Consider the following 27,765-nt stretch of genomic DNA (forward strand, 5'->3'; position numbering starts at 1 on the left):
TCTGTGACTGGTCGTACAAATCTCATAAAAATGAACGCCTCAATTACGTTATCTGCAGCACAATTCTCCAGTCTGGTTACCAATGAATAGATTTCATTGTAGAAATCCCTAATTTAGAGTCTTGGTATAGCATAAGAAGTCACCATGCATAAGGCTGGAGATCTTCCAAACCCATGGGTGCATTTTTCCAGCTGCTTGATGTCAACGTTTCATGGGTTGGGGTGTGTCAGCCTCCATCAGATCTGTCCTTGGGTACATGGTGGGGTTTGTTCCCTTGCTATTAGCATTAGAGGCCAGTAGATTTAGTAATTCACAAGTTAGACAGCCCACACTCAAATACAGAAAGAAAGGGATAAATTTGTTAATAAAGCTAACGCTAGTCTTCTGATGGAAAACAGTTTAAAAGGAAAGCCCCCAACACATTTGAGCCTATGGCCCCCGTGGTTTACTCCCCAGGTATGGCCCCATTTTCTTTGATGCCATGTTCATTGCTGGGAGCACAACTTTCCTTACTTCCCATGAGGAGTCTTCTTCACCGATCGACTATGGATTAAGCTAGTCGGTGGGCGTTCTGGTGGCCACCGGGCAGTTTGTACAAGTGATGGCTGCCGCTGTTGGGCTCTACATAATACATTACATGGGTTAATTTCTCACTAATGTATCTGTGATTGGCATCGATGCTGCACCACAAGCTGTATGCTGAGGGTCTCTATATATAATTTAAGTATAAATAAATCAAAGTGTAAAAATAAAGAAATATCCGATTTATAAAGACGATCCTAAGACCCAGTTCAATTTTGCTCTAGAAAACGTAATGATGTTTTTCTATTGAGGCGGCATGATCTCTGATTTTCTAGGTTAGTCGTGGCCTGCTGCGTTCGATGAAAGGCAAGCTTTTCGAGGTCATGGCCTACTTGAGAGAGTCAACCTTATCAGAACATAACTGGGTTAACTATAGTTCAACCTTTGTATAGATTAATGGAAAAACTGAAGTTTGATGTTTAGGTTGACCTTTTGGTATTTATTATTATTTTTTTTTTTTTTTAAGAGCAAAATAAAAAATAAAATTTGTAAGTTAAACAGTAAAAAAAAAAAAAAGGGGGGGGGGGGGGGGGGGGGGGAGAGCACGACATGCAAATGATAAAATTCCCACCATGACTCTTATTTTAGTTTTGCCGGAGGCCGCGTTCTTCTAAGCTATTTTATCAAATGTCGCACACTGACAAATTAGTTGCATCTTGACTTCACAGCTGAGATGAGAAACTGTTACTACAGTTACCTCCACCCGGCCGGCAGATACGGAGACATTCATGTGCTTCAGTGCAGCATTGTTTCCGAAGATCCCATTGAAGTGAATGAGAATTATGGAAACAACGAGCTACGCCATTTAAAAAAAAAATAAAACAAACATCTGTACTTGGCATGACCGATGGCAAGCAATACAAAGAAGGGAAGGTAAGCAGGGTCACAGTGAGACAGATTCCACTGCGGGCTCCTGCATGCGGAATCCAACCTCTCCGTGAGCAGCCGGCCCTACACAAACAGAAACAGACCCGTTTTTGGTATATTTCTACCGGATTGGTGCTCTGCCGTGGCTCCTGAAACGAGCAGACAACAGTTTACTTTCTACTTATGCATTTAAAGGTTTAGATTTCCTCCCTACATCATGACCGCAGAAAGCCAAACCCGATGGATTTATTGCAATGGTCGGTTCCTTGTGAGTTGTAATACAGCCGCATTCACTTACATAAGGTGGTGATGCAGCATGGTCAAAGTGGGATCTCGTTGTCATGTAGTGCTAGCGTAAAGCAGAAGTACCAATGCAAGGTCATTGCTGACCAAGAGAAGAATGTAAGCGTGAACCCCAGGATCCGCTTACCTTCATTCCTTCCTCCCAGCTTATCCAGAGATCTCCTCGAGTGAGAAAGCAAGCCACAGCGTGCCGTGCCAGATGATGGATCCAACCTTCCTGTCGTAGCTGGGTCATAATCGCATCAATCCACGGAAAACCAGTCCTTCCCTCGGCCCATTTTGCTAGCGCTTCTGGGTTTCGATCCCAGGGAATCTGAACACATATGGGATTTCCCTCCATTTTGTCAAAACGAGGGTTGTTTGTGGCAGCCGTGTAGAAAAATTCTCGCCACAGGAGTTGCCCGTACAGAGAGAGGGGAGGCGAACTGTTCTTCTTTACCTAAATAAATGGAAGGGGGAGTCAAAATATAAATAACAGAGGAAGCAGAATAACAAAACTGATTGTCACCAGCCTTCCAGAGAAAGCTTGCAATGTGACGGACATTGTTGCTAAACTGACAACAGGAGTTGCTGCAATATTAGTTCTTACATTTGAATTAGGTTCTTAGTAAATCACTTTGGTGACGACCGAACATCATTTCCGAAAAGCAAAACATGAAAAGGCAAAGACCCAATATGGTTGCACCACCTGCAGTTATACTATGGTACTGCACTAGACTGCCTGCGAGAATACAGAATATCAAGAACTGCCATCACCCCCCATTCATGTCAATTACAGCAACAGATTGCTAAACGCTCAAACTTGAGCCATTCTTGACGCTCCCATTGAAAAAAAAAAAAAGGAGAAGTAGTAGTGTTTGAGCAAGCACGCTGCAGCTTCGTTTGTTTTCACTATCTCTCAAGGGACATGGGATCCAGTCTGGTGATCAATCAGGTCCCACAGCAGTCAGACCCCCATTAATCGGCTACTGAAAACCTATCCTGTGGCGGTCTGACTGTGGATAGGAGATAAAGGGGTATTCTGCTGTTGTGAAGTTAGGACCCCTTTTGTGTGCAACGTACTGAAATCGGAAAACTCAGTGCAATGCTGAGCACTTCTGATTATCAGCACCTCACCCAAACAGACAGATCCAGAGCCCTACAGTCAAAATGACCCAGTCTGAGCATGTGCCATTATAAATCTGCGTTTTATTCAACCTACCTTTTTGTACAAATCTGTTAATTTGAAGTAGAAGAGACGACAGGAGAGGCATCCGAACCGCAGGTAAGGGCTGAGTCCTGTAGTACTTGCCAGCAGGGAATTGGCGTTCATGCGAGGCCTTTCAAAGTTTGCCACCCATGCCTAAAATAAGGACAAACCATGACATTCACAGCATAATACCAATGGCTATCAGGCAAGTGTCCTTCACTGCCATCACCCTTTAGGATGCGTTTACGTGTTGCCAATTTGTTGCAGATTGTGTTGTGGATTTTGGTCATGCACACTCCCTAATCAGGACAACCCCTGCTCCTGAGCGTCAGTGTGCAAAAGAGCTTTCACACCACAGTATCTAGGCAGCCATTTACCTGCATATATACATTGAGTCATGTGAGCAAATGCATTGGATTCAATGCATTCTATCAGATGGCCAATGTATATACGCAGGTAAATGGCTGCGTATATACTGTGGTGTGAAAGAGCCCATCGGGATTTTATAATATTTGTTCATATGCATGCGGTTCATTCGTCCTTTTACTTCTGCCTATCATCCATTTTTCATATCCACAATCAAGACCTTAAAGCAAGGCTAGTTCTGCATCTCTTCGCAACGGATTCATAAAATAAGGACGGCTCATTTATATTTACCTTTCTTTCCAGATGCCTTTCCAAGCGAGTCAGTGCTTCGGTCTCTCCGCCCGGCCATACAGCAGATGCTAACCCTTCCGTGTCAAAACCTGAAAAAGGCGACCACAACACAGGACGTCACTTTCTCTTCCCCAGCAAGTCGCTTATTTAACACAGAACATATAAAACGCAGTGCATTCTTTATAGAAAATTTATATATTTTTATGGTTTAAAAAAAAGAAAAAAAAAACAAAAACACAACAGTCCATAAACGGATTTCGATTCTTGATAATTGTCAATACTTTAACTCCTTGGAGCTAGCAGTCGAGGCAATTCCATTTCCGGCAAAGGGACACGCGCCGACAAAATCTGACTCCTGGCATGAAAGGATTAGAATTTAGAGCAGATTTGTTTTAATTGGTCTTGTGGTTATAATTTATATGTACTAAAAGATTATTGACTAAAGAGGGAAAAAAAAAAATACCAAGAATAACTAATGAAGACTAGTGTGAGAAACAGGACAGACCAAGCACATACTAAAACACCAAGATTTAACCCTATTCAGGACTCTCCGATATATCTTTATCCTGCCCACCGCTGCCAGATGACGGCCATTAACCCTGCATACTGACAGCTTATACCCAGCCTTGTTGGTCCCAGCAACCAATCACAGAGCAGCCTTTATGTCCTGTGGTCAAGCAGAGTGGAGGAGCAATATAGCCTTTTGCCCTACCTCTGCGCTGTTCACCCCTTCTGGTTCCCAATCTTCGGTCTTCCAAGATGGCAGCACCTCTCCACTCATTACCCAGTACACTCTATGCTTAGGCAGCCTGAACTGCTTTCAGATTGGTCAGCGCTATTCACATAGGCATTACTCGCCAAATCGGAGAGTCTAAGACACTAGTGATGCACAATGTACGTCAGGTAGCCGGAGAACCGCTACAGCCATCTTGAAAAGACAGAAAAGAAGTAGTAGAGCGAAGGAAGTGGGAAAAAATGCTGCAATAGGGAAAGCAGAAAATAATATCACTCCCCATCTCTGGTCCTGCGACAAACTTTACCCCAGGACCAGAGGTTCATTTTAAAGGGTATGTTCACACACGGGAAATTTCTTGCAGAAAATCCAAGGTAAATGTGATAGATTCTGCAGCATGTGCATGGAGTCGTTTGTTTACAAGCAGCAGAATTGTTGCAAATAAAGTCTTAGGACAACTTCACACCATGGAATTGTTGTGGAATTTAGGTTGCCGTTGGATATCTTTATATTAGTATACTGGCAAGTACGTCCGCTGGCAGCGATATTTGAGTAGAGGTTTCCCTTTGCAGTGATGTTTGTAAATGGTAGTGTAGGAACTCACAAGCTGACGAGGACCCTTGACGTGGGTTGCAAGCTTACGTATTTTGGCCAAAATATTAAAGAAATGCCTCGCATTCATCATTTTTTTTGCAGCAGACACTTTGGCTTTAGATGCTAAGGGAGTCTGGGGTGTTGATCTAGTGTGGTTCGCCATGAGGTGCCACCGGGTTGTATCATTTATAGGTTGTAAGCCTGCACGGTGCACTACCTGCATCAACGGGACTTGGCCCTTCTCTGTATGCAAGTATAATACTAAGCAGTGTGTGAGTGGGTTGTTCATCAGTATCTTGCACTTGTGCAATGCTCCTCTGTATAGCAGTCTGTAATGTAAGAGAAGAGTGTTTTAAAGAAACTCCATGCAGACAAGGTGGAAGAAATTTGCAATGGAAAATAGTCATGCTGCAAATTTTCAAATCCACTGCTATGCAACAAGCAATGAACTGAAAATGTCTGCGATATGCGCTCATACCCTTAGAAATGAAAACAGAGCTATGGACAACAAGGCCAGTTTTGAAAAAGGGAGACCTATTGTGCATGTGATCCAGTGCTATACACGCACTTGTCAAGGGACACTGATAAGAAAGGGTGCTATACCGATGTAGCAGAGCTCAGCTTGTCAGATGGAGGAGAAATGAATGTCATTTAGTCAGGTTGTGATATCACAACTTGTTTTACACAGGAATACAGGTAACCCTTTGAGGGCTCTGCTCTACTACACCTGTATCTCTTCCATTACAAAAAGGTATGGGCAAAAAAAAACCAAAAACACTACAAATTAAGACGTAAACCTTGTGCCTCGATTTGCCCACTGAACCCCTTCCAATTCCGCTCTAAAATAATCCACCCCAGTCCTGAATAGGGTTAAGATGAGTTTATATTCACATCTCAGGTCATAGTAGGCATCCAGGAGATCTGGTTTTGCTTTGTTTGGTAGAGAACATCAGACAGGTTATATAACAAACAAAAGCTACGGACGTCTTCACTGCTCTATGGGCTTACCCCATAGGTCCACTCTGCTGCGGTGTAGACATACAGCTATGCCCTTTTTTAGAAACATTGACCCCACCTGTGCCGCCTTCTCTGGTTAGGTGAACCTCCTTTGCAACGCTTCCGGCCGCTGTTGGGGAGCAGTTGGCATCACCAGATCGCTGAAGTCAGCGGGGAAGTGATGCAACCGCTCTGTTTCCTGTTTGTGAAGTCTTGCAGCCGGTAAGTTACCCACTAGTTGTCACACTGCGGTCTATGGGCACCAGAGCACCCTGTCTAAATTGAGATTCTGGTAGAAAAAACAAAGAACTTTGTAAGAAGGAAAGCTAAAAAGTATGGATTTGCCTTGGTTTTCCCATTTCCTGGAGGAAGGACAAAGCGCTTGCTCAATTGTAAAACAAACACTGGAGAAAAAATAAAATATAGATGTAAGTTTTATGCAGTGCTATGGTTAGAGTTGGAAGGTGAAACCAAAAGATGTCCTAAAAGATGAAGACGAGAAAAAGCCTCCGCAAAACTTGGAATTATTTCTTGCAAATTTTATAAAATCACTCCCGAATCTTAAATTTAACGGATTTGCATATATTATATTACTTTTTTTAAAATTATACGGGAGTGAGATTTTGCTCTTGGACATGCGTCCCATTGCTGGTAAATGTGGCACCAAAGAGTTAAACAGGTTTTTTTTTTCTTTAAAAAAAAATAAAATAAAATTCAAAGTCAGAGAGAGCCCTCTATAAGACTTCCCTAAATTTCAGTAAACATTTCCAATTCACATTCCTGGGCGGAAAAATTCTGTATGAGTGTGGTTCTAAAATCCTGTGCCCTGCGCCAATTCTATATTAAATGGTTAATATGCCATGCTGATATTAATGGAAGCACAGCAAAGGCAAGAAGGGGGTTAAAAAAAACTTAAAAAATAAAAAGCTGGAATATGTGCAGAGAGAAGCAGACACCGCCATATTGCCCAGCCGCGGTACCCAAGCTTTATGCTCTACTTTAGTTTTCGTTAACTCGACAAACAAAAAAAACCAACAAGTTCTATACATGTGGGAATGAAATAGTTTAAAATGTGCCACCAAAGTCTAAAAATGTACATATGTATATGTTAATGGTAAAAAAGAAACAAAAAAAACCTTAAAAACGTGCAAGCAGGTCACGCCCTTATGTACGCTACGTGTCTATTTGGCCAAGTAAGATGTGAAGTGAATGACAGGATATTCTGCAGGGCTTCTTATGCAGGAACAGAAAGACCATAAATCAAAACACAACAATCATGCGTTACATTACTACGGTTGATAAAACAGACTGGTTTTGTAGAAGACCCCAATTTTCAGTTTCTATGTTCCAAAGAGGGGAACGTGTTGTTACCGCTAGGGGACAACCACTGCCAGAGGTGTGTCAATTGCTTACTTCCTTCTACCCATCCATATATATGGGGGAGTCGGGAGGAATAGCTGACAGAAAATGAGCAATTGACCAAGAGACATATAAAAGGCACTGAGATTAGAAAAAAAAGGGTAATTTTCCCCCCAGAAACAGTCCCCCTTAAAATGAGTTGTACTGACTTGCACAACCCCTCCAAGAAAGCAGGTCCTGAAGTGGACAGGCGAGCCCCGCTCACAGTGCCCCCACAGGATAGCAGATAACTTGCTGATCTGTGGAGGTTTCGCCATTGAGACCCGCGATTATCTCAAGAATGGGGGTACTGCACTACCCCTCACAGTGAGGAGGAGCGCAAATGCTCCCATTCACTTTTAATGGGACTGTGGAGATAGTCAAGAAGCAAATGCTCTGGTGTATCCATCAGTCTCGTTGAATTGATGGAGTACCAACTGTGCCTGTTCAGCCTGAGCTCCATACATCCAGACATCATTGAGGGGCGGACGCGACTGTGCAGTTAGAGGCAGAGGGGGACACTGGGGACCCCCACTTGTTGATAGGTGATAACTTGTGATCCTGGTACAACCTCTTTAAATTGTGCCCGGTGAAGTTCACTCTGGGTTCTTTATAGATCATGAGATCGGGATCCTCTGACTCCAGTTTAGCACACCAGAGAGAAGGATGGGAGGTAGAGGTGGTCTATGCACGCAGCTCTCTCCATTATAGGTTAGGCAAGTTATAATTTACAACACCCATCATCTACAGTGGAGAAAGCCAAAGTCTCCTGCTGTCTGCGAGTGCTGACTGGAGGAGAAGGGGTCCCCATTCTTGGTCCTAGAAGTTGAACCAACAGTTAACAGATGTTTATGGCTTATAATTGTGATTAAGGTCTCAGATGTGACTACGCCTTTAAGATTTATTGGGGGGTGCGAGGTGGGAGAGCAGGAATCCTAATGGGTCCATCATGTATCCTATAAAAGTGGAAGTAATGACACCAGCGTGAAAATAGCCCAAAAAGTCAAATTTTAGGGAAGCGAATACTTTTAAGATTGCTTCAAACTTTAGTTCTGCACAGTAGAAGCTGCATTAGAGCACAACCAGGTTTCAGGCGAGGTCTACAGAAAGTTGATCCCACACATTCACAATGTCAAAGCTTGAGCCTAGCTACCGACAAGTTCAATGGTTACCATTAAGTATACAATCATATACCTAGTTCTTCCAGAGAAGGGACTCCGTATTTCTCATCGTGGTCGTCAGACACAGGAGTTGAGCACTTTCCCATGACCTCAGCTGTGATGGTCTCTACTGGGATCTCCAGCGGCTCCATTTTGCTGATCAAGGTCTGGAATCTCTTGTAGGTTAAAGGCGGCTGCCCGCCATTCAGCTCGATGATCCTAGTAAACGGGAACCAGACAGGAGGAAACGTTATACAGATCAGCCACAATTGTTGTAGACAGCAATTAAGGAATGTCCTATAGTAGCCAATCAGATTGCGAGAAACATGAAATTAAGTCCATTCACAGTGAACAGGTTGTGGTTTGCACTGCCTGTTTACACAGGTTGGTAGTCCTCGGATTTTTATGCCTGCATCAACTGAACAAGAAGGAATTAGTGTCCGTCGTTCAGTCAGTGGCGGTGATTGTTCAGATTTGCACGATCCAGCCATTAACCAAATCCTTGTAAAAGGACTATTAAATGTCGTTTCCCCAACAACAGGTAGGTCTAATTACGTTAACCAAAATTTGGTAATTTTGGTTAAGGCTCTAGTTTCTGATTTCCTAATAAATGGCCAATTTTACATTTTTTGGGGGTTAAAAAAAATGCTACTTAAACCAGTACAAGAGTATTTTAGAAATTTTCAAAGCCACTTACTTGTCCAGATCATACAGTGTGTGTGAAATGCGTACGATGACCTCCACGCCGGCTTCACTTGCCAGTTTCTTGATAGCGGCATCTCGCTCTTTTCCAAATGGCTCAGAATCATACTCAATAGATAATTTACTGATCTTCCATTCCTGGAGGAGCGTATAGATGGAAAAGAAAAAAAAGAGAAGATTAAAATGAACAGAACTGCAATACAGGCAGAAAACAAAACAAAAAAAAGCAACTCAACATGTCCTACAAAAACGTAAAAAAGTCAGATACTTAAATAATGCAGAGTCCTAAAACCAGAGCGGAAAACATCAATATCCATCTTAATTAACAAGGACAAGCATGGAGAACGTACTTTGAAGAGCCGAGGAAACACATCAGCAGGTTGTCCACGGATGACAAACAGGCGGGAGTTTAATTTACGCAGATTAGCATCAAGGTCTTCGAGACACTGCAGCAGGAACCTGAAGAAAGGGAGAAACAAATCAATAAGACAACATGAGATAAGGCAGGACTGAAAAAACAAAAGCAAAAACAGATTTAAAAAAAAAAAAAAAAAAAAAAAAGTATTATATTTTATACAGGGAAATTTTAAAATAACGGTACAAAAGTAAAGCCGATTTCTTCATACGTGACAGACAGAATGACAACGTTAGAAGAGCTCTTCAAGTTTTTAATGCTCCTTACAGATGTTCCCATGGGCGCAGTTGGCGACGCCAGACTTGATATAATCTGCACCGTTAGTCTCTTCACGCGGGTGCAAGCGGTTTTGAGTCCGCGAATACTCAGCATTGCAGTAAGACAAGAGATAGAAGGGGAGGATAGGTCCCCAAGGCGAGCACCACCACTAGACCCCAATATACAAGCACTATTATACAAGGTGCTGATTGTTCCGGCTGGTAATCATATACCTCTGCCCAAACGTACGTTACATCTGTATGAATACCGCGATATGGGAGTAGCGGAAACTATTCTTGCACATTTGGGCATACAGGCGTCTCCTCAGCTGCAGGGGGCAGTCCGCTGTGACTCAGATACAGAGGGTAAGGTAGAGAGTCTTCATAAATGGTCTTTTTCCCATTTTCTTTGCTTTATACTGATTTTGTATTTTTGCTAGAGATTAACAGATCTCCTTGGTAACAGCAGTCTGGGTACATCGCATACGTCAGTGAAGAGAAAGTACAGACGCCAATGTGTGCAAACGCTCCACCAAGTGCAGCCAACCCTACAGACTGTACAAATATGTAATCGGCATCGCCGTCATAAGATACCGGAACTTTAAGACTTGTGCTCAAGGGGTTAAACTGATTGGCCAGCGCTGCTCATGTGACAAATCAAACACGTAGTGGTCTTAGTTTGTCCAAGGCCAGAGGGTCACTTAAAGTGGGGTTATAACAGAATTACCAGGTATGCCCTACCCACAGGACAGGGAATAACTCGCTGATCAGTGAGGGTCTCACCGCCGAGACACCTAACCATCCCCAAAACAGGGGTCCTGTGTGTGTCCCCCCTCTGCACGCCCTGCAGCAAGCAGGGGCATGAATAGAGCGCAGGTCAACCAAGCGCACCGACGCTGCATGTTCGGTGTGACTGCAGAGATGGCAGCATGGAGCCGAGCCGGCCGCAGTCCAGGTACCGGTCACTATCAGCATTTCTCCGGATACGCTTTGATTGGGAGAAATTCTGCTGTGTGATAGTCTGAAGTGGCTGCTTACAGAGAACAATAGATTGTAATACTTCTCACACTTGCATTTAGCTTGCAGAGAGTTCTTCTAATTTGATACATCAGAGGCACAAATGTATCCGCTGTTCTGTGCAGGTAAAACGTGTCAGCCGGATCCACATAGGATCCCCTAGTCCGCTGCCGCAGGAGCCTGAGCCGGCCAGCGGCGGGGCCGTACACCGACACGAGGCTGAGTAATTAAGGAGGTGTAAACGCCGTGACAAGGCAGAGCCATCCACAACAGCCCATTAGAGATAGAAGAGCTGTCTGACCTACAAACCCGTTTACTGCCCCCGCGGGATCAACATCTGCTTAGTGGCCGTCTGACATGTGGATTAGACGGGTCACATATACGGATGGACGCCTGTCACCTTGTCTACTGCCATACAGAACATAATATACATACAATATACCCAGAATGCTTTGCTCTTTTAGGGGTAAGTAGCAAACAGTTGCAAATGATTTTACACCCTTGCAGCTGCGGCCCCGCTGATTCCCCACACTCCCCTCCCCGGGGGCCGAGCTGGGATCCCCTCTAACATCCCTATGCCTTACTAGAACATTCACAACAGGGAATACATTTTTTCTTTTTATGTAAATTGCTCAAGAACCTCAGCATGTGATTGAAGAGATGTGTAACGATGCGGTAAGACGCTCCGGTTTTGGGACAAAGTTCTGTCCTGGACCTGAAAGAGTTCATTGACCGCCGTCACCCCCATCTGCCGATATCTCTCTAATCCATCGGTCAGAATCCCATTTTCAGCTTTCCAAGATGGTCACTAATTTTGTAGCTACCCAATTCACTGCTCCTTAATTGGCCAACAATGATCATGTGAGCAGCGCTGGCCAATCCGTATAGTCCATTGACAGTCTACCTACCGATACACTTGGGGGATTAGGTAGTCTAAAGATTAAGTTGACCATTTTGGACAGTTGAAAATGGGATTTAGAGGCAGCAGATTAGAGGGGCTCTAAAGATGTGTGGTCCTTCAGATCTGACCTTTGGGCCACCGGCACATGTGACACCCGAGTCACCTGAAGAGCTATAGTTAGGCTGTGCAGACTGCTAGGAGGATTATACCGCAGAGAGGATAATTCTAGGAACACTCCAGACGATTAAGAATAGACGGGATTGTGTCCGATTTAGACATTGTATCCTCGTGACCTAGAACATGGGCCGTCTCCGGACCCATAACTAATCCCGGTCTGGAGGGGTCAGAAAGACGGGCTTAACCATCAACAAGCCTACAGGCGTATTCTATGCTCCACCGCTAGGAGGAGGATAACTTGGGTCTCTGCCTTTAGTTCACGCTGATGTGAACGAGTCCAACACCCCTCTTACCCACACGATGTCTGGTAAAGAGCAAACGCAACAATCCTAACAAAGTTGCATGGAGGTGCCAACCCGTCTTCTGCTTACATCTCACTGTCCAGTAGATGGCGCTAGCCCACACGAACAACTTACCCGTCGCGGTGGATGTACTCCGCACTGTGACACAATTACAGGATAATCTGGATAAAAAGCTAATATGTCAGTAAGTTTATAGAATTACTTAAGACTTGGGAGTTACTTAAGACTTTGCTATATAAAAGACTCCCAAAGTGCCCCAAAAAAAGAACACAAAATGAACTGTGCCGGTGCATAGTGTCTTTGGCAGTCTACAAGTAATGGGATTAAGAGGACGGACCTCCTGTCACATTGTGTGAGCACAGTCAGTACCTGGGGCTGTACCGACAGCCTCCGCAGGTCATGGGAATCACAAGCATAACCGCCTCCACTCCATGCCCTGACCTACAGATCACCGCACCAAGAGGCTTCCTTCAGATAACCCAATTCTCTATACTGGTCACCATTTCTATATAGTATTACCCAGCAATACTGATTCCCAGGCTCGTCCCACCGCTACCGAATCTTCAAATGGCCATTTACTGCAAAACTGCAGTAAAGACCCCAATTGGGCAGACTAGTACTTTCTCAAATGCAAGTAAGTATTTAATTGAAGTGCTTTAAAAAAACGTCTGAAAACGTGGATTTATATAAGCTCTGTATTACAGACTGCAAAGAAAGAACCAAATACGGAGCTAAAAGACGCTCATCTAAAACTGCCCTTAGGGCTCATGTCCACAGATGTAGGACCTTCATTGACTCTGTTCACCACACGCCTGTGCAACGCATGCGCAATGCACAGTGAAACACGGTCATGGACATGAAGCCTTACATACCTGTACATTTCTCTTGCTCTCTATAGGGACAGGTAGACTGAGCATATCATGCCCCGCTGCTGGGACGTAGTTACTTGCACTTAGGTTTTAAGGCTCAGCATACTTTAAATTAATTTCTTATTACTCCACCAATCCCTCTGCAACATCTTCCTAATCACTTAGAGGGGTTGTCCAGGGAGGCGGAATCTTTACTCTAACTTGTGGTGTCTGACCCCCCCCCCCCCCCCTTCCTTCACTACCAGCCTAGTTCTGACACCTAGTAAATTGGAGGGGGCTGCATGGTACACCTCCTAACTAAGCCACTCCCCTTCTCGGTGATGGCGGAAGCAGAGAGAAAGGACTACAGAAGTTAAGTTGGAGCAGAACAGCGAACACCCTCCAGTAAGGTAAGGGCCCAAAGTCCATTCCACGGGACCCAAGCACTCCATTCACAGTCAATGAGTCTGCCGAGATACATGGGCAACACTGGTTTAGGCATTTCAGTCAGCCCTATTAAAATAAAAGGGAGCTCTGACTACACACGCTCGGCCAGCACTTAGTCACAGGAACATCCCTGCTGGGAGAAAAAGCAACCCCAGCAGGACACAGGAGTTCTGTTCTAAGGATTAGTAGGGGGGTCTGCAGAGAGACCCCACCGATCAGCACGTTATCCCCAATCCTGTGGATAGGGGATAACCTGCAAATATTTGTAAACCACCATAAATAGTCAGTTAACAAAAACTGCTGGGAAAAGCAAAAAAAAAAAACAACCGACGTAATGCACCTCGCCCCACTTGTACGGCCTGCAAGAAGAGCCAGGGCATTCACCGTGTACCAAAAATACCCCACCAAGCACAGGGCTATTTTGAGTCACCTCTGTAGCACCGAAATAACTTTAGCAAGGCCCACATTTAGAGGAAAGAAAGAAAGAACCTCCAGAAAGCATTTGTTGCTTTTCATTGTGTAGGTTTTCCTTTATAAAACTATGTCGACATGTTACAGCGATTCCAGAAAGTAGGTCATCGCTCATAGCAACCAGCAGGGGGAGTCGGCCGCTCTCGCACATTGACCTACTTTACAGCTTACATGAGAACTGTGTGTAACAGTCTTAATTATTATTTCCCCTTGTTTGTATGCATAAATGGGTGGAAAAAGCACAAAATGTTCCCAAAAGGTTATGACTGCCAAAAACCAGAAGGAACCGTACCCAAATAAGGAGTTTAAGCATGACGGGCATCTGTATGTACGGATTAAAGTGGGGCAAGGGCACTGAAATAAGGAGTTTAAGAACGACGGGCATCTGTATATACGGATTAAAGTGGGGCAAGGGCACCGTTTGCATAACAGTCTAAGAACAAACCAGGTCAGATGACTTGGCAGCGAGGCGCCAGCAGGGCCAACAACTACACGGCTGGCAACAAAGACGGCCGGTGGAAGAAGTAGGTAACATTTCTGAAGGCGCGATGTACATCGGTGAAGACGGCAGCGAGTTGGGAGGTCGCCGGATACACGCACTTGTCATTCTCTTGTATCAGCATTGGTCAGAGATGTGAGGAAAAGCCATAAGGACTTCTGGAAAGTATCTGTTCCTGCAAGATAGGCGCCCCCTGGAGTTGCCATACCATTTCAACCATAACGAACATCCATCGGGGTCTACTGGACGATTGTTTCAGCCAACCATTGACACACCGTCCTCACCGGGAAGGAAGTTGTGGAGCTTTAAACGTTTCCCTCCAATAGTCAAAAAAAAAAAACCACGAACCTTTCCTTCATTGGACGTTCCCATAAACCGCTTTCATCCCATATTCTGTGGCCCTGAACGACTAACGGGAAATATGCCCATTGCCAAATCCGCAGATCACTCGCTCTCCAGGTAAATAGCCCACCCAAGAGTTACTCAATCCACTATCTAAGGGCTCACGCACACTGGCACGCACGGAATCTGTGCCAGCTACCCTGCTTACCCGTCCCCGCTCTTTTCTTCTGCACTGTGGATGGGCCGCCGGCGCACATACGCAGTACAGCTTTCTCGTGCCGTCGCTAGGCGATGACATGGATTCCGTGGCCTTTCTGCAATGATGATTGTGGAAGGCCCGCGGATCGGATGGCTACCAATATCTTCAATGGAAGCTGTCCGCGCGCAAACCACTCAAATAGAGCATGCAGTGATTTTTCATCCGCGAGCAGAAACCGCAACTGGCTCCCGCTTGTGTGCATGAAAAATCACTTTCCCATTGTATGCCAACGACAGACATTGCTCCGGAATCCACAGAGACGCCCGTGTGAATGAGCCCTAATGTGTATGGCCACCTACAGACCGCTCAATGTACCCCTACTGGTGGCACACGATGTGCTGCAAAGGTTTCAGATGCCAGCAGCGGCCCCGGCTCATTAATAACAGCTTTCTCCAATCAGAGAAGTTTATCTTGTGTGCCGAACGTTGTACAAATATATAGATCCTACAAATGTATGAGAACTAAGTGGACAGATCATACATCCTGCCGCAGGTCACTCCAATACCAATGAGGGTCCCTGCGAGTGCGGACGAGGACGCATCGGGACACGGAGGATAATCCGGGCTCAGACTGGGACTCTAACAGCGACATTCTTGTGGGGCGATGAAAGTTGTGATAATCCACTTTAGGAGGCACAGGAGCCATATACGATTAGATTAAATCATCAGCTTATATAATGAGCTGCTGCCATCATTGCCCTCTGTGTACGGCTTGTAAACTGGAGATATGTGACATGCAGCGAAAATGTGGGGCTGGGATTTGTGTCAGCCTCTACATCATAATGAACTGTGAAAAGTAGGTGTTCCTGTAAGATAGATGGATGACCCCTAAGAAGTGGCCATACGTTGGCTACCTCAGTATAAATGGCTGATAACAGAGAACAAGATGCCAATGTGTACAATAGGCATGACTGAACACTGCGGTATACTAGCACAATGCCTACATACATACTGAACGGCTAAAACTGAATATTTGACAAAGCAGAAAAGTCACGCAATTTCTTTGGCAAGATGCCGGCATTGGTTTGGTGAAACCAGTCCATCAAGAAACCCAAATGAAGCTTCTGTGGTGCCAGACTGGTTCTGTTGATCTACAGAGCCACGGCCCCATTATTTTGGTTACTTATGGGTTTACTGTTGTATTTTATAATATATACACTTTTTTAGGGGTTCTACAAGTAGATTTGTATATGGTCCCTATGGTGGATGGCATTTGGCCACTTTACAAGTGGGTGTCCCTTTGACTAGATCATAGGTCAGAGCTTGGATAGCTGTACCATGTGTGCACACTTCTTAAAGGGCCGTCCCCACTGTCTTCTGCACCATCTCTTTAATGTCCCTTGGGGGTCTCTGGACCCCAATTTGGGAGCATCATATTATATATGATGCTCCCAGGTTCGGGTCTGGAGACCGGCGATCAGGCAGGCACACACTTCAGAACGCTGTGCGTTAAAACCAATAGTGCAGAATACAGCGTGGACAGGCCCCAGTATGTAGTCATGCTTGTGCAATTTTAGTGATAAAGCCATTTTTGCCCATGATGGAGGTGCAGTCTCAGGCCGCTTTCACACAGACAACAATGGCATGATATTCTTGCGATGCGACAGCGCTACAATAAATCGCATGTATGTGAAGCCCCTGCTTCCCAATGGGTTCCTTCACATTAGTGAGGTTTTGTAGGCTGCTATACTGCACTTGTTTGCAGTCTTCCTGGTCAGGGGGTTCTTAAATCACACCTCCAGGAAACGCTGGCTCCGATTGGTTCTCAAGCACCACGGCTCAGCCAATCACTGCAGCGCTCGATGAACCAATCACAGCCATCGGGTGACTTTGTAGCACCACAAAAATCGCGATATCACTGCAACATTTTTTTTTGCGTCGATGCTGCCCGTGTGAAAGAGGCCTCAGGTGGCGGTTTACCTTTTTGCAACATTTTGCTTTGTCTTGTGCCACTTGCTAACTTGTATGGTTCTTGCAGTAAACCCAAGCAGACACCCAACATATCAAAATAGCACTAGTGTGGCTGAACTCCAAGTAGTCAGTGCCTCTGGGGACACGTGATAAGTGTGTGTTGCAGGACATCACCTTTAATCCATGCACAATATACAATCACAGCGGATGAGTCACTGCGCCCCCTAATATGCAGATAATTAACCCATGCCTGCTGAATGGAAAAAAAAAAAAAAATTTAGCAGAAGTCTCTCCAGCGCTGCGATTGTCTGTACCAACTCAACCCACGTCCAGCAGATGCATGGAAGGCTCTGTCGCCCTCTGGTGGGCGTTCTGCCCCTTGCTTTCCCAGCACACTATGCCTTACATACAGTATAACTGAGCATTGCAGGATCTGGTCCGTCTCGGGCGGCAGGCTGTGCATCTCCGTCCAGCACAAGAGGTGGTTGATTTGTACATAGTTAGAACTATTAGCACATTCTTTGGTCATTTTTAAAAAACAGCAGGCATAAAAATTAGCTTATGTAAAATTACACAATTTCTCTCACCCTTATTGCTCTACTTGTCTGTGTATCAGTCATAACTGCAGGACTCGAATTCTATTCATGAGCCAGAAAAGGAATGTGGGAAATAGGAGCGAGGACGCACGCACCACTTTATGTAACGATGAGCCAGCACCCTGGTTTTGAGTACGCCACGCTCGCCATTGTTTAGGACGACATTCCTTGAATGATTTCTAGCATCTGACTGCCGCGGATCCCCACCGAAAACTCATTCACAACCACTCAAACCTCCCGAAAATACTAGTTTCCAACTTCAGTTACCCAGGCAACACAGACAGCTGCCGCTGTGTCGCGCTTGGCTTATACGGCCCATAAAACCAGGTAAAGCACCAAGTTAAAGGGCAACTACACCCGCAGCATCGGGTACATCGCTGCGCCCGGCCACAACCTATAATCGCTACATGAATAATCCTTAGTATCTGTCAGCAAGCCATTAGTCATCATTATAGAAAACATTTATGGCAGATGACAGGCTGCCATGTTTAACCCCTTCATAACCACCTATTTTGGGCCCAAATGACCAGGGACTTTTTTTTTCGTTTCACAGTCGTCTTTCAAGACACCTTTGTTTGTCTTGACGGAGCTTTGAGAGTTTGCTTTAAGTGGGTCAAACTGAAGTTTGTTGGTACAATTTTGAGGATTACCGCTATTTCAATACAGTTTTTAATGGGAGTTAAATTAAAAAAAAAAAAAAAAAAAAAAAAAAAAGCTTTTTTTTAGTGTTGAAACTCCAGCAATTTAACCTCTTACTGACAGCACCTATTCTGGACCCAAAGATACAACTGTTTTTTTTTTGGGGGGGGGGGGGGGGGGGGGGGGGGGGCACTGAAATGACTAATCACTAGTCGTAGTAGTTGGGGTAAGTGTCCGGTGCTTCTGTGACTGGCGGTTGTGTAAAGGTACCATAACTGTTGGGTCTCATCTCATTGCTGTAATACCTGAGCCTCCTACAATGGGTTTGTTCTAAGTTGGGACCGACTATCCGGTCAGCGTGGGTCTGTGCTTCAGTGCCATTCTGTAGTTGGACGCCCTCCCACGGTACGATGACGCACTGTAATAGGCATCGGCTGTACGATTTCTGTCTTGGCACGCAGGCTGCTGTTTCACTAACTGGGAAGGACTTCGTCTTCCCGCCCCAGCAGACCCCTCTCCTTCCAGGACACGGACTCTCAACTGTATGTAGATATTTCACCCAGCTTTCCTCCAGTCCTGAATCAGACATCTGCCTTTCCCTGCTGGGAGATTTGCTTTGCAGGCAACAGGGGTGACAAGTTCTGTGGTATCTGCTGTAACGGCGGTCATCCATATTTAGCGGATATGATCTTTTGCGCAGCAGCAGACAATCATTTCTGCAAATCGATGTCCTTTGCACACAAAGTACTGTACAGCTATTAGGATATTTCGTTGGCACACCATATGTACTGTGAAAGCTCTTATTTTGGGATGTAATTTTATGTCTTAAGTCGGGAGGCATTAGTCAGTGTGCTGCGGCGTAGGTGCATCACTGAGCCTGTAGATGGCGCAGCTTCTCTTAGTCATAGCCCTAGAAGAAAATTCCTCTCATTCGCTTCTCAGTGAGAAAAGTCGGTCAAAGCCTGAAACCTGAGGAGTCACTTCCATGTAGCCATCACCCGCTGCCGTGTCACTGGGCGTCCATCCTGGGCCGGCAACGAGCAGTAGGTAAGTGTGGTGACGCTCAAGGTCCCCGGACAGGTCTGGTTTTCAGGATTTCCTCGGTATTGCTTTACAGGTGATGTGGCAATGTCTGAGACACTGACAGATACATGTGATATTACTGGAATACCCCTAGGTATAATGAAAAAAGTGGTTTCTCATTAAAGCCATTGGGGGCGTGGGGGTGGGGGGTGGGGGTCATAACACTTTTTGCACCAGATTCGGACATAAAATTCTCAAAATTTGCACAAAGACGTAGAGACTTTGTCCTCCATGATGAGTATGCCTCTTTTCCATAAAAGGCAATATGGTTAGGAAGAAGGCAGAAGTATCTGTCTGGTTTGCAGAACTCTCCCCCCAACCAAAATGAACGGTACAAGTATATGTCCAAAAGTGGGACTTGGTTAACAAGCACAGAGCACATTTTATTAGTAATTAATGCAGAAATCAAGGCAATTTCAAAGAAATTATATACAATTACAAAAAGTCATTGAAGACCCATATACTGTATATTAGCAAAGTAATCCACACTATTGGTTTATTTACCGCTGGGGTTATTACGGCACTTGGCATCAATCTGACCAACATCTAGAATTCACGAAAGGCCGAGTACCAATCAATAAAAACAATTCATTAGATTAGCAGCTGTGAGGCTCTGGAGAGGAGGCCGAGCCGCAGGTGGTGGCTGTATAGCATGAATACATGTTTCCCATTCCACTATCTGTGTATGCAGGTAATAAATGCATGAAACGCGCTGGGGAGACAGCAAAGCCATCCGATAGCCAAAACAGCTGCTTCGGGGCCTGAATATGCAGCGACATCCAACAGACTGTTTACAGTTACATTATGTTCTCCAACATGGACAGAAAGTCATCGACTCATCTCCAGCTCCTAGAGCATGCTATCCCAATGGCTGCCCGCCCATGTGGCCTTGCTTCTTCCACTGCTTCAATAAGTTAGTTAGAACCCCCCCCCCCCATATCAACTAAGTTTAAGGCCCCGTTGCAGCGTTCCAGGTTGGGGTTTTGTCTCAGCGCCACAAGCCTGTGCAGTAAGTTGGGGTGATAAGTATTTTCTGGCAGAAGAGGTTTGTCTCAGGATTAATGCATTTCACTGACCATAATATGGCAGTAATCTTGAGGAGTTTGGGAATGTTAGGACAGTCAATCAATTATTGCCAACTAGCAGTCAAGGAAAGGAGGGGAGAATAGAAATCCAGGTGCTTATCTCCATTTCCTTGCAATCAATGGTGGAGTATAACAGGGATGCTAGAGGCGGTTGGCGCAGGTCTAAGGCTCCAGGGGGGGCCACAGCTGCCTAAAACCAACCCCATTAGGATTTTCTATTGGCCACCAGTGTGTAGGCTTTGAATAAAATAAAAGAGCATCCTACACTCCCATCCAGGCGGCTGCAGTCTGCGTCACTTCTGTTCCCCGGTGACTTTGCGGTAGCGCCAGCACTTCACATGATTGTTGCAGCCAATCTCCAGACTCCGTGTTTGTGAGGCCAGGGATTGCGATCACACTACCAAAGTGAGTACAGGAGCTGTACAGACTGCAATAGCCAGAAGCTATGCCAGAGTTGTGGTTTTTTGGTCACCCCCACCTTCGCCCCCCCCCCCCCTCTATTCTCCCCTACCCGACAAAACAAAAACAAAAACAAAAAAAAAAAACAACTGTCTGAAGTGTAGAAACGCCCATATAGAATTAAAAAAAAGTAGGAAATTGTTAGCCAAAAAACACAAAGCCGGGGACCTCAGCGCGGCTGCAGTACTGGATACCGACAGCGGTGGAGGGGTAAGTAATGCTCACCTTGTTACTCTACTACATTCAGCCCTATTGACGACCTCTTTAAGGTCCTTTTACCACTAAACGTTCAGTTTACTGTATCTAAACTCTGTGATACTGCCGTCTCCTGGGTGTTACATCCACAGAGCCGATTCCATGACTCAGAGGTGCTATTGTCTCGGGAACAATACCATCCCGTCCGCCTACCAGAGAAGGACTCGCTGCCCATTGCCAGCTTCCTGCAGCATGGGGATACAAGACATGACGGCCTCTGGTATACCGGGCGCAACTGACCTATGTGGTCGCCCTACAGCAGCATATTGTATCCCTAGAGGAGTCCTTAATAACACAGGGTGGCATCAGTGTAGTTTGACGGAGTAGTTTGGAAACTTCCATGTAATCCAATCCCGATGCTTCTGTAAGAGTCTTCCAGCCGTGTGTTGCTGTTGGACAATGTTGTAGCTCCACGGGGATCTCCAGGATTCCGATGTCCCGGCCATCAAGGTCCTTATCTCCTTGGAAGGTGAACATATTCCTTGCCTCATCTTCAGCCTGAGGTTCAGGTAATGCTATGAAAGCATGTGATGACAAATCACGGACGGGACTATTCTGTACCTCAGCTAACACTGCCTGCAAAAGTTGATAGTTTGACAAATGAGACTGAGCAGAAGCTTGCAAACTTTAACCCCATAATCCACAGGGGTTGATAGTTCTGGTGCAGCAGCTTGGGGAAGGACACGCAGAACCTCCTGTGCTTTAGTGACTAGCGGACGGCATGCAGAGAAATGTTTTTGCATCTGCTGGAGAGGAGGAGGCTTTACTGATGGATGACCTACGATCTGTTCATGGACATTTACATCAGACATAAGCTAAAAGGAGCAAGGCAAACAGGCGTCTATGGAGGTGTATGGACTATATAGCTACAGCGCTGCCCTAGGGAATAAACCTTCATAAAGGAGCATTACGGACATTTGTTAGTGCCCTAGAATGTTAAGTGAAAGCATATTTCTTAGGACACAGGTGATCTGCCCCCCAGGACTGGCCAGCCTTACTGGAGGCTCAGTGCCCCTTTAATGCCCGCCTAACTGGAAGATCTGTTATAGGTGTGACATCTTTTCTCACTACTACATGTAACATGCCCCTCTGTTGACTGCCTTATATAAATACATTACCCTCTACGGTACACGATGTACTCCACATGACGGTATTTCCCCAGGCAAGTCAACAATATCTTGGCATGTGTGGGCAGACTGAAGCACAGGGTACCTGCACTTACATGAGAACAGGCACAATACAAAGAACACATGAAGCCGATTCGGATGCCAGCCCCTCGTAAGGAGCCGGCTGCCAAAACCCCCAACTTTACCAACGGCAGCGAGATCTGCAATGCAGTTACATGGTTCTGCTCCTTGCTCTGGGATGCATCCGGCTGTGAAAGAATATTAACCCCGTCATTGATACATTGATCTGATGCAGTAGCCAAGAGATGCAGCTTCCACATTACAATGCTCCCAGGCCGTCAGATAGCCTGAGAGTCAATAAACTGGAGTGCAATGCAATGTACAAATATACAATACCCCCCACCTGTACTTGTTTAGTAGGACCCAAAAAAAAAAAAGGAGCATTCTTCTGATGCTGGCTACTCTATAAAAACCCCTTTAAAATGTCTGTCTTTGAGTGACCCCATGGAAGAAAGCGGTCCCGATCCCATTACGAGATGTGGATTAACGATGAAAAAAAATAAGTCACCAGTGCCGGCTTGTCTGGAATGAGCTATTCACGCTCCAGATGATTTCACTTCCCAAATACCGTACAGCGAGCCAAACACTAGATCCTTCTCCATCCTCGTGCCCTGCAGTTCTGCAAGCAGCCACTGGGCTCCCCTTCATACAAAACACCCATTACTTTATAGGACAAGACTGGCAACCCAGCAGGTCCCTGGTCAGCAAAGTTCCATCGCTAAAAAGCCAAATGTCACACGCTGCGGTGAGCCGTCTCACCCCACGCACATACCTGATCGTAGACAGGAGGACAACCAGGATCAGTAGTATACCCAGCAACACCACATCGCACAGATTTTTTTTCCCCTTACAGAACAAAAAGCATAATTATTGTAGATTTGCATATTTATCATAGTCTAGGCTGAACATACATCTTTTTTCAGCTTTACACACATTATGTTAGTGTTTCAATTCTTCTCCATCTGCAATATCTCTGCATGCAGTCACTGAATGGAAATGTTTTTGCTTGCTGAAGGTTTACAACAATTCTATCAAGCCTAGGCAACTTCCCTGACGCAAGTGTTGCGAGTTGCACAAAACCCACACAAAAAAACGGAATGGGTCATTTTTCTGTTGCAGAAAAAAAAAATATTGCATCACACTTATACCAAGTATGATGCGATTTATACATTTTACTATCGAATCATGCAATTTTAACAGGCAGGGAAAATTCCCTGCATTGCTCCTTGTAAAATGCATCGTGCTCACAGGCAACACCGCAGGTTTAAGGGCTCATTTACACAGGCGCATAATAAATATAATAAACATACAATTTTATTTATTTATTTTTTTTAAACACACACGATGCTCTGAGTTTGGGTCTGGAAACCCACGGTCGGCCGGGAAACTTGGGAACGACATACATTAAACATATGGTGTAGAAGACAATGGGCGGACTTTGATAGAGAAGAGTGAGGTACTGGTGTATCTTGTCTCCACCGAACTATAGGTGGGGACAAGGGTATGTGCAGGTGGAGTTAGGGGTACCGCCCACAGCTGCCGATTGGCAGAAGAGTACGTCTGGCACCATATTCCAGTAGAGAACGGAGCCCAGGGCCGAGAGTGACAGTGCCCGACTGGAAGCCTCTGCAGTTGACAGCAGCGCTGCCATCATGGTAAGAGCGGGGCCGGCTTCTGAGGAGCAGGAAGAGGACTGGAGGACAGATTGCAGCGGAGGCCATCGGGGACACTTACAGTGCAGAGGGGAGACGGGTGAGCGGCGGGATCACTGACAGGACCAGAGACGGGACATGATGGAAGACCGCCCAGAAAAGTGACAAAAAGGTCCAGACTAGACCTTGCAGCCCACTGCCATTGGGGCCAAAATCAAAGACTGAAGGATGGTGCTGGCACAGTGAGAGAGGCACTAACAGCGGAGATGGCAGGCCAGCATCAGCCAATCCGCTGATGTGGGCGTCACCTGACCCTCCCCTATAACTCATCTGGCCAACCCATGTCTCCACCCATTCTTCAGGTGGAGACAAGATACACCAGTACTGAAGAGTGAATGGACAGAGAAGCCGCATTGTGGCTTAGATCTCTCTGGCTATTTTCAGATAGAAGCTTGTCAACAGCAAAAGCCTTTGGAAAAATGGCTACTTTTAGAACCAATTTTAGCTTAATTAGGTTATCCCACACCAAGTCAATTAACATGTTCCTGTGTGTAATATAATTTACTCTGCTGCTCTGTCTTCCTATTCCCAAGATAGACTATTCACCTACTAAGAGGACATGTGATAAAAGTCTGGTGGGGGGGTCTCACTGCTCAGTCCCCCACTAATCCCTAGAACGGGGGTCCCGTGTCCCTCTTCTCATCAGTGCCCTCACCCGCAGTGATGTCTGAATGGCTGTAGCAGTGGCTGAGCATACGCACCTGCTGCCCCATTCATTTAAATGGGACTAACAGAAAAAGACGACCTCAGCCAGCCATCGCTGTCAGACCCACTGAAGATGAATAGAGCAGCACTGTGCATGCGCAACCCCCACTACATTCAATCTCCTCCTCACCGCAAGCCCACAGTGCTGGAAGAGTGGGGGAGACAGGACCCCCTCTTGGGATCTGTGGGGGTCTCAACAGCTAGACACCCATTGATCAGATTAACACCTACCTATCCATAAGTGATAAAAGTCTCTTAGGAATACTTCAATGTCACCAATCACCTTGCAACCATCACAAAAGGTCAACCAAGTAGCCCAAATAAAGTCTTTTCTACAGCAGTGCGTTACACCATTCAGAAAGCGCTTGTAACAGTACTTTACAGCACTGGTCTATTGGCTGTTGTAAGACTCCCAGCATGCAACTACAAAGACCAACCTGACCGGGAATGATGGGAGTCCTAATTTCACAAGGGCTATATGAGCCACAGAGCAGATCTAATGCTCCATCACCATTCTGAACAGTATTCATTTACTCCCAGAGTCCATATTGCAAGTTCAGCACAAATTTACAAAAAGATGCAACAAGCACCGAAGGGAGGGGGGGGGGGGGGGGGGGGGGAGAAAAAAAAAAAAAAAAAAAGCACAAACTGAGTAAAAGAGACAGCCCTGCACTCAGCCCTGGTTCCACCCTTTTACATAACCGACTCTCCCGGCATGTCGCAGGCGGTGGGAATAGTTCCCTTCTTCGTTATCCAACCACATCCACACATATCAGAAGCTGCGGTTGTCCCAGCAGCACGGGGTACAGCCCATGATGGGGCACGCTCCAGGACAGGGTAGTACATGCCAGGGGTGACGCTATTTGTTGGCAAGAACACATTACACACCTAGATACTCCCAGACGGAGGAAGTACAGAATGTACTGATGGAAGTTGTCAGGCTGGATCTTGGCTGACCTACATAGGTCACATAGGAAGTTCCTGGAGCCATCTGCTGGCAACTGCGTAACCTCTGTTATATAAAGCCATCTTTGTGACAAAATATACATTCAGTGGATACATTGTATCTAGATGGGCAGCAGCTGCAGAAGGAGGATTCAGTCCATTATGTCTGCCCTCTCTAAGAGAAAGTCAGAAGTACTTGAATAAAACAAGAGGATACAAAGACTTTTAGGAAGAGCCATCTGATGGCAGTCAAGAAGTTGGTTCAGGTCACAAAGAATCCTGGGAAGTTATCCATATAGCTATACATGGGGTCCCCATACTGTAGTCATCCGATACCAGTCCAATCCGCAACGTTCACATCTGTCCTCGTCGGAGGCGGAACGCCGAGACCAATGTACAACGGGTTGCTGACTATTTATAGGGGTTGCCCAATATGGCTGCTCCCCCCATATTCCGTCTTGTGTGAAAGAACCTTTTCACTTCAATGGAGCTGCCTGCAATACCACACACAACCTATGGACACGGGTGGCGCTGTTTTCGAAAGAAAGCCATGTTTCTTTCCAGAATCCCCTTTTATCTATAGGAGATCCTCCAGCAGAGGAACTTCTAACCCGTCTAGAGAAAAAGGGTTCCTTTAAGAGTGCGCAAATTTTGTTACGGAGCTGCAGCAGATTTCATCCTCTTCTGAATCCGAAATGTGCTGCAGATCTGCAACATGTGAATGCATAGAAAGTTCCTTTAAGTCATCAAATCCCAATGTTTACTGCAAACTTTGAGAAGTGTTATTCCCCCCCCCCCGCCCCCCAACACGGTGGCTACATAAGCAATGACGATGTCTGTACGGTGTTACGGAAAATTATGCGCCAAAGTAGATTTAGAAAAAAATAAATAAAAAAAAAAATTGTAATCTTACCTCCACCTGTTGATCCCTACATTAGATGATCCGGCAAACCAGGGATCTAGAATGTAGACGCAGCGGACGGTGTCGGCCCCCTGGATGCACTCCTTCAGGGCAGGGTTGTCGTGAAGCCGGAGACCCTTCCGGAACCAGTGGATGGCGTTCACCCCCATTTTTTTTTGTATGTTTTAAAGACTATGTCAAAGAGGGGTAACCGATAGCAACGCACCCCTATTCAGATGTGGATAATGGAGTTACGTCCAGAGCAGGAGCATGGTGTGCAGTTTAAGAAGTGAAGGGTTAAAAAGGGGGTACAGACTGATTTTTAGGGGGGCTTAGCCTCTGCGTCCCTCTTCTGTAGACCAGACACACAATGGAGGTTCTGCTTGGATATTAGAATGTAGCAGTGGCCTCCCTAACATTGTGTGTACAGAGGAAAAGCTGCTCCAGGTCTGAGTGTACCCCAAAAAGAGACAAGAGCGAGCGACCCCTCAGTCTACGACCACCACCTCCGGCTGTCTTCAGCCAAGTGCGCACAGATCTCTCAGCACACCACACAACACGTCACCTAAGCCCCGCCCTCTCGTCCGGATTGGTTGGATTCCGTCACGTGTCCTCGGAGCACTCACGTTTCACTAGTGTGTTCGCCACACCGTTGCCTCACTCACAGCATAGGGAGCGGTTGGTCTCTCTGTCACCCCCGCTGTATATCACCAGGGTTATTAACCGTTAGATATAATGTCACCGGCTGCCGGGAGTAGGAATTATTGGTTTTTCCTCTCAGTTTATGTTCCACTGCTATGGTTGGTGACGTCAGTAGAGGGAGGAGTTTAGGCAGATCGGATTGGCTGGGACGGAAAGTTCCCGGATGAGCACGTTGACTGGAAGCTTTCTGCTTGTTTTTTTTTTTTTCTTTTGCACAGCGCATGCGCAGAGCAGAGAGCAGTTAGCGCGGGAGATGCTGAGAGGCTTGTGTTAGGGCGAGTGATGGGCATTCTGACAGGAAGAAGGCAGCCATGTAAATAAAGTGATATGAGAGTAAACAACCAGTGATCTGTCTGGGGCCAACGCAGAAATTAGAGGGAAAATTACCTCACACAGGCGCTTTTTTCCGCATTTTCAGAGCCGCGCTTACCGCGGTATAACTCTCCCATTGTTTTCAATGGAGCCTCTCA

General features: G+C 45.8%; 1 protein-coding gene across 2 annotated transcripts in view; it reads right to left on the reverse strand.

The window, feature by feature from the left end:
* Positions 1–27,115, reverse strand: part of CRY1 (cryptochrome circadian regulator 1) — a 36,869-nt gene extending 9,754 nt beyond the window's left edge. For both annotated transcript variants that reach the window (XM_066590498.1, XM_066590497.1), the window contains exons 1-7: positions 26,606–27,115; positions 9,532–9,640; positions 9,177–9,319; positions 8,514–8,698; positions 3,599–3,687; positions 2,954–3,094; positions 1,880–2,191 (exon numbers count right to left, since the gene is read on the reverse strand). In XM_066590498.1, coding sequence (XP_066446595.1) covers positions 1,880–2,191; positions 2,954–3,094; positions 3,599–3,687; positions 8,514–8,698; positions 9,177–9,319; positions 9,532–9,640; positions 26,606–26,763 — 1,137 coding nt within the window. In that variant the 5' untranslated portion in view covers positions 26,764–27,115. The remainder of the gene's footprint in view (positions 1–1,879; positions 2,192–2,953; positions 3,095–3,598; positions 3,688–8,513; positions 8,699–9,176; positions 9,320–9,531; positions 9,641–26,605) is intronic.
* Positions 27,116–27,765: the final 650 nt, after the last annotated feature.

Source organism: Eleutherodactylus coqui, chromosome 2, assembly GCF_035609145.1.
Source record: "Eleutherodactylus coqui strain aEleCoq1 chromosome 2, aEleCoq1.hap1, whole genome shotgun sequence".
Taxonomy (NCBI): Eukaryota; Metazoa; Chordata; class Amphibia; order Anura; family Eleutherodactylidae; genus Eleutherodactylus; species Eleutherodactylus coqui.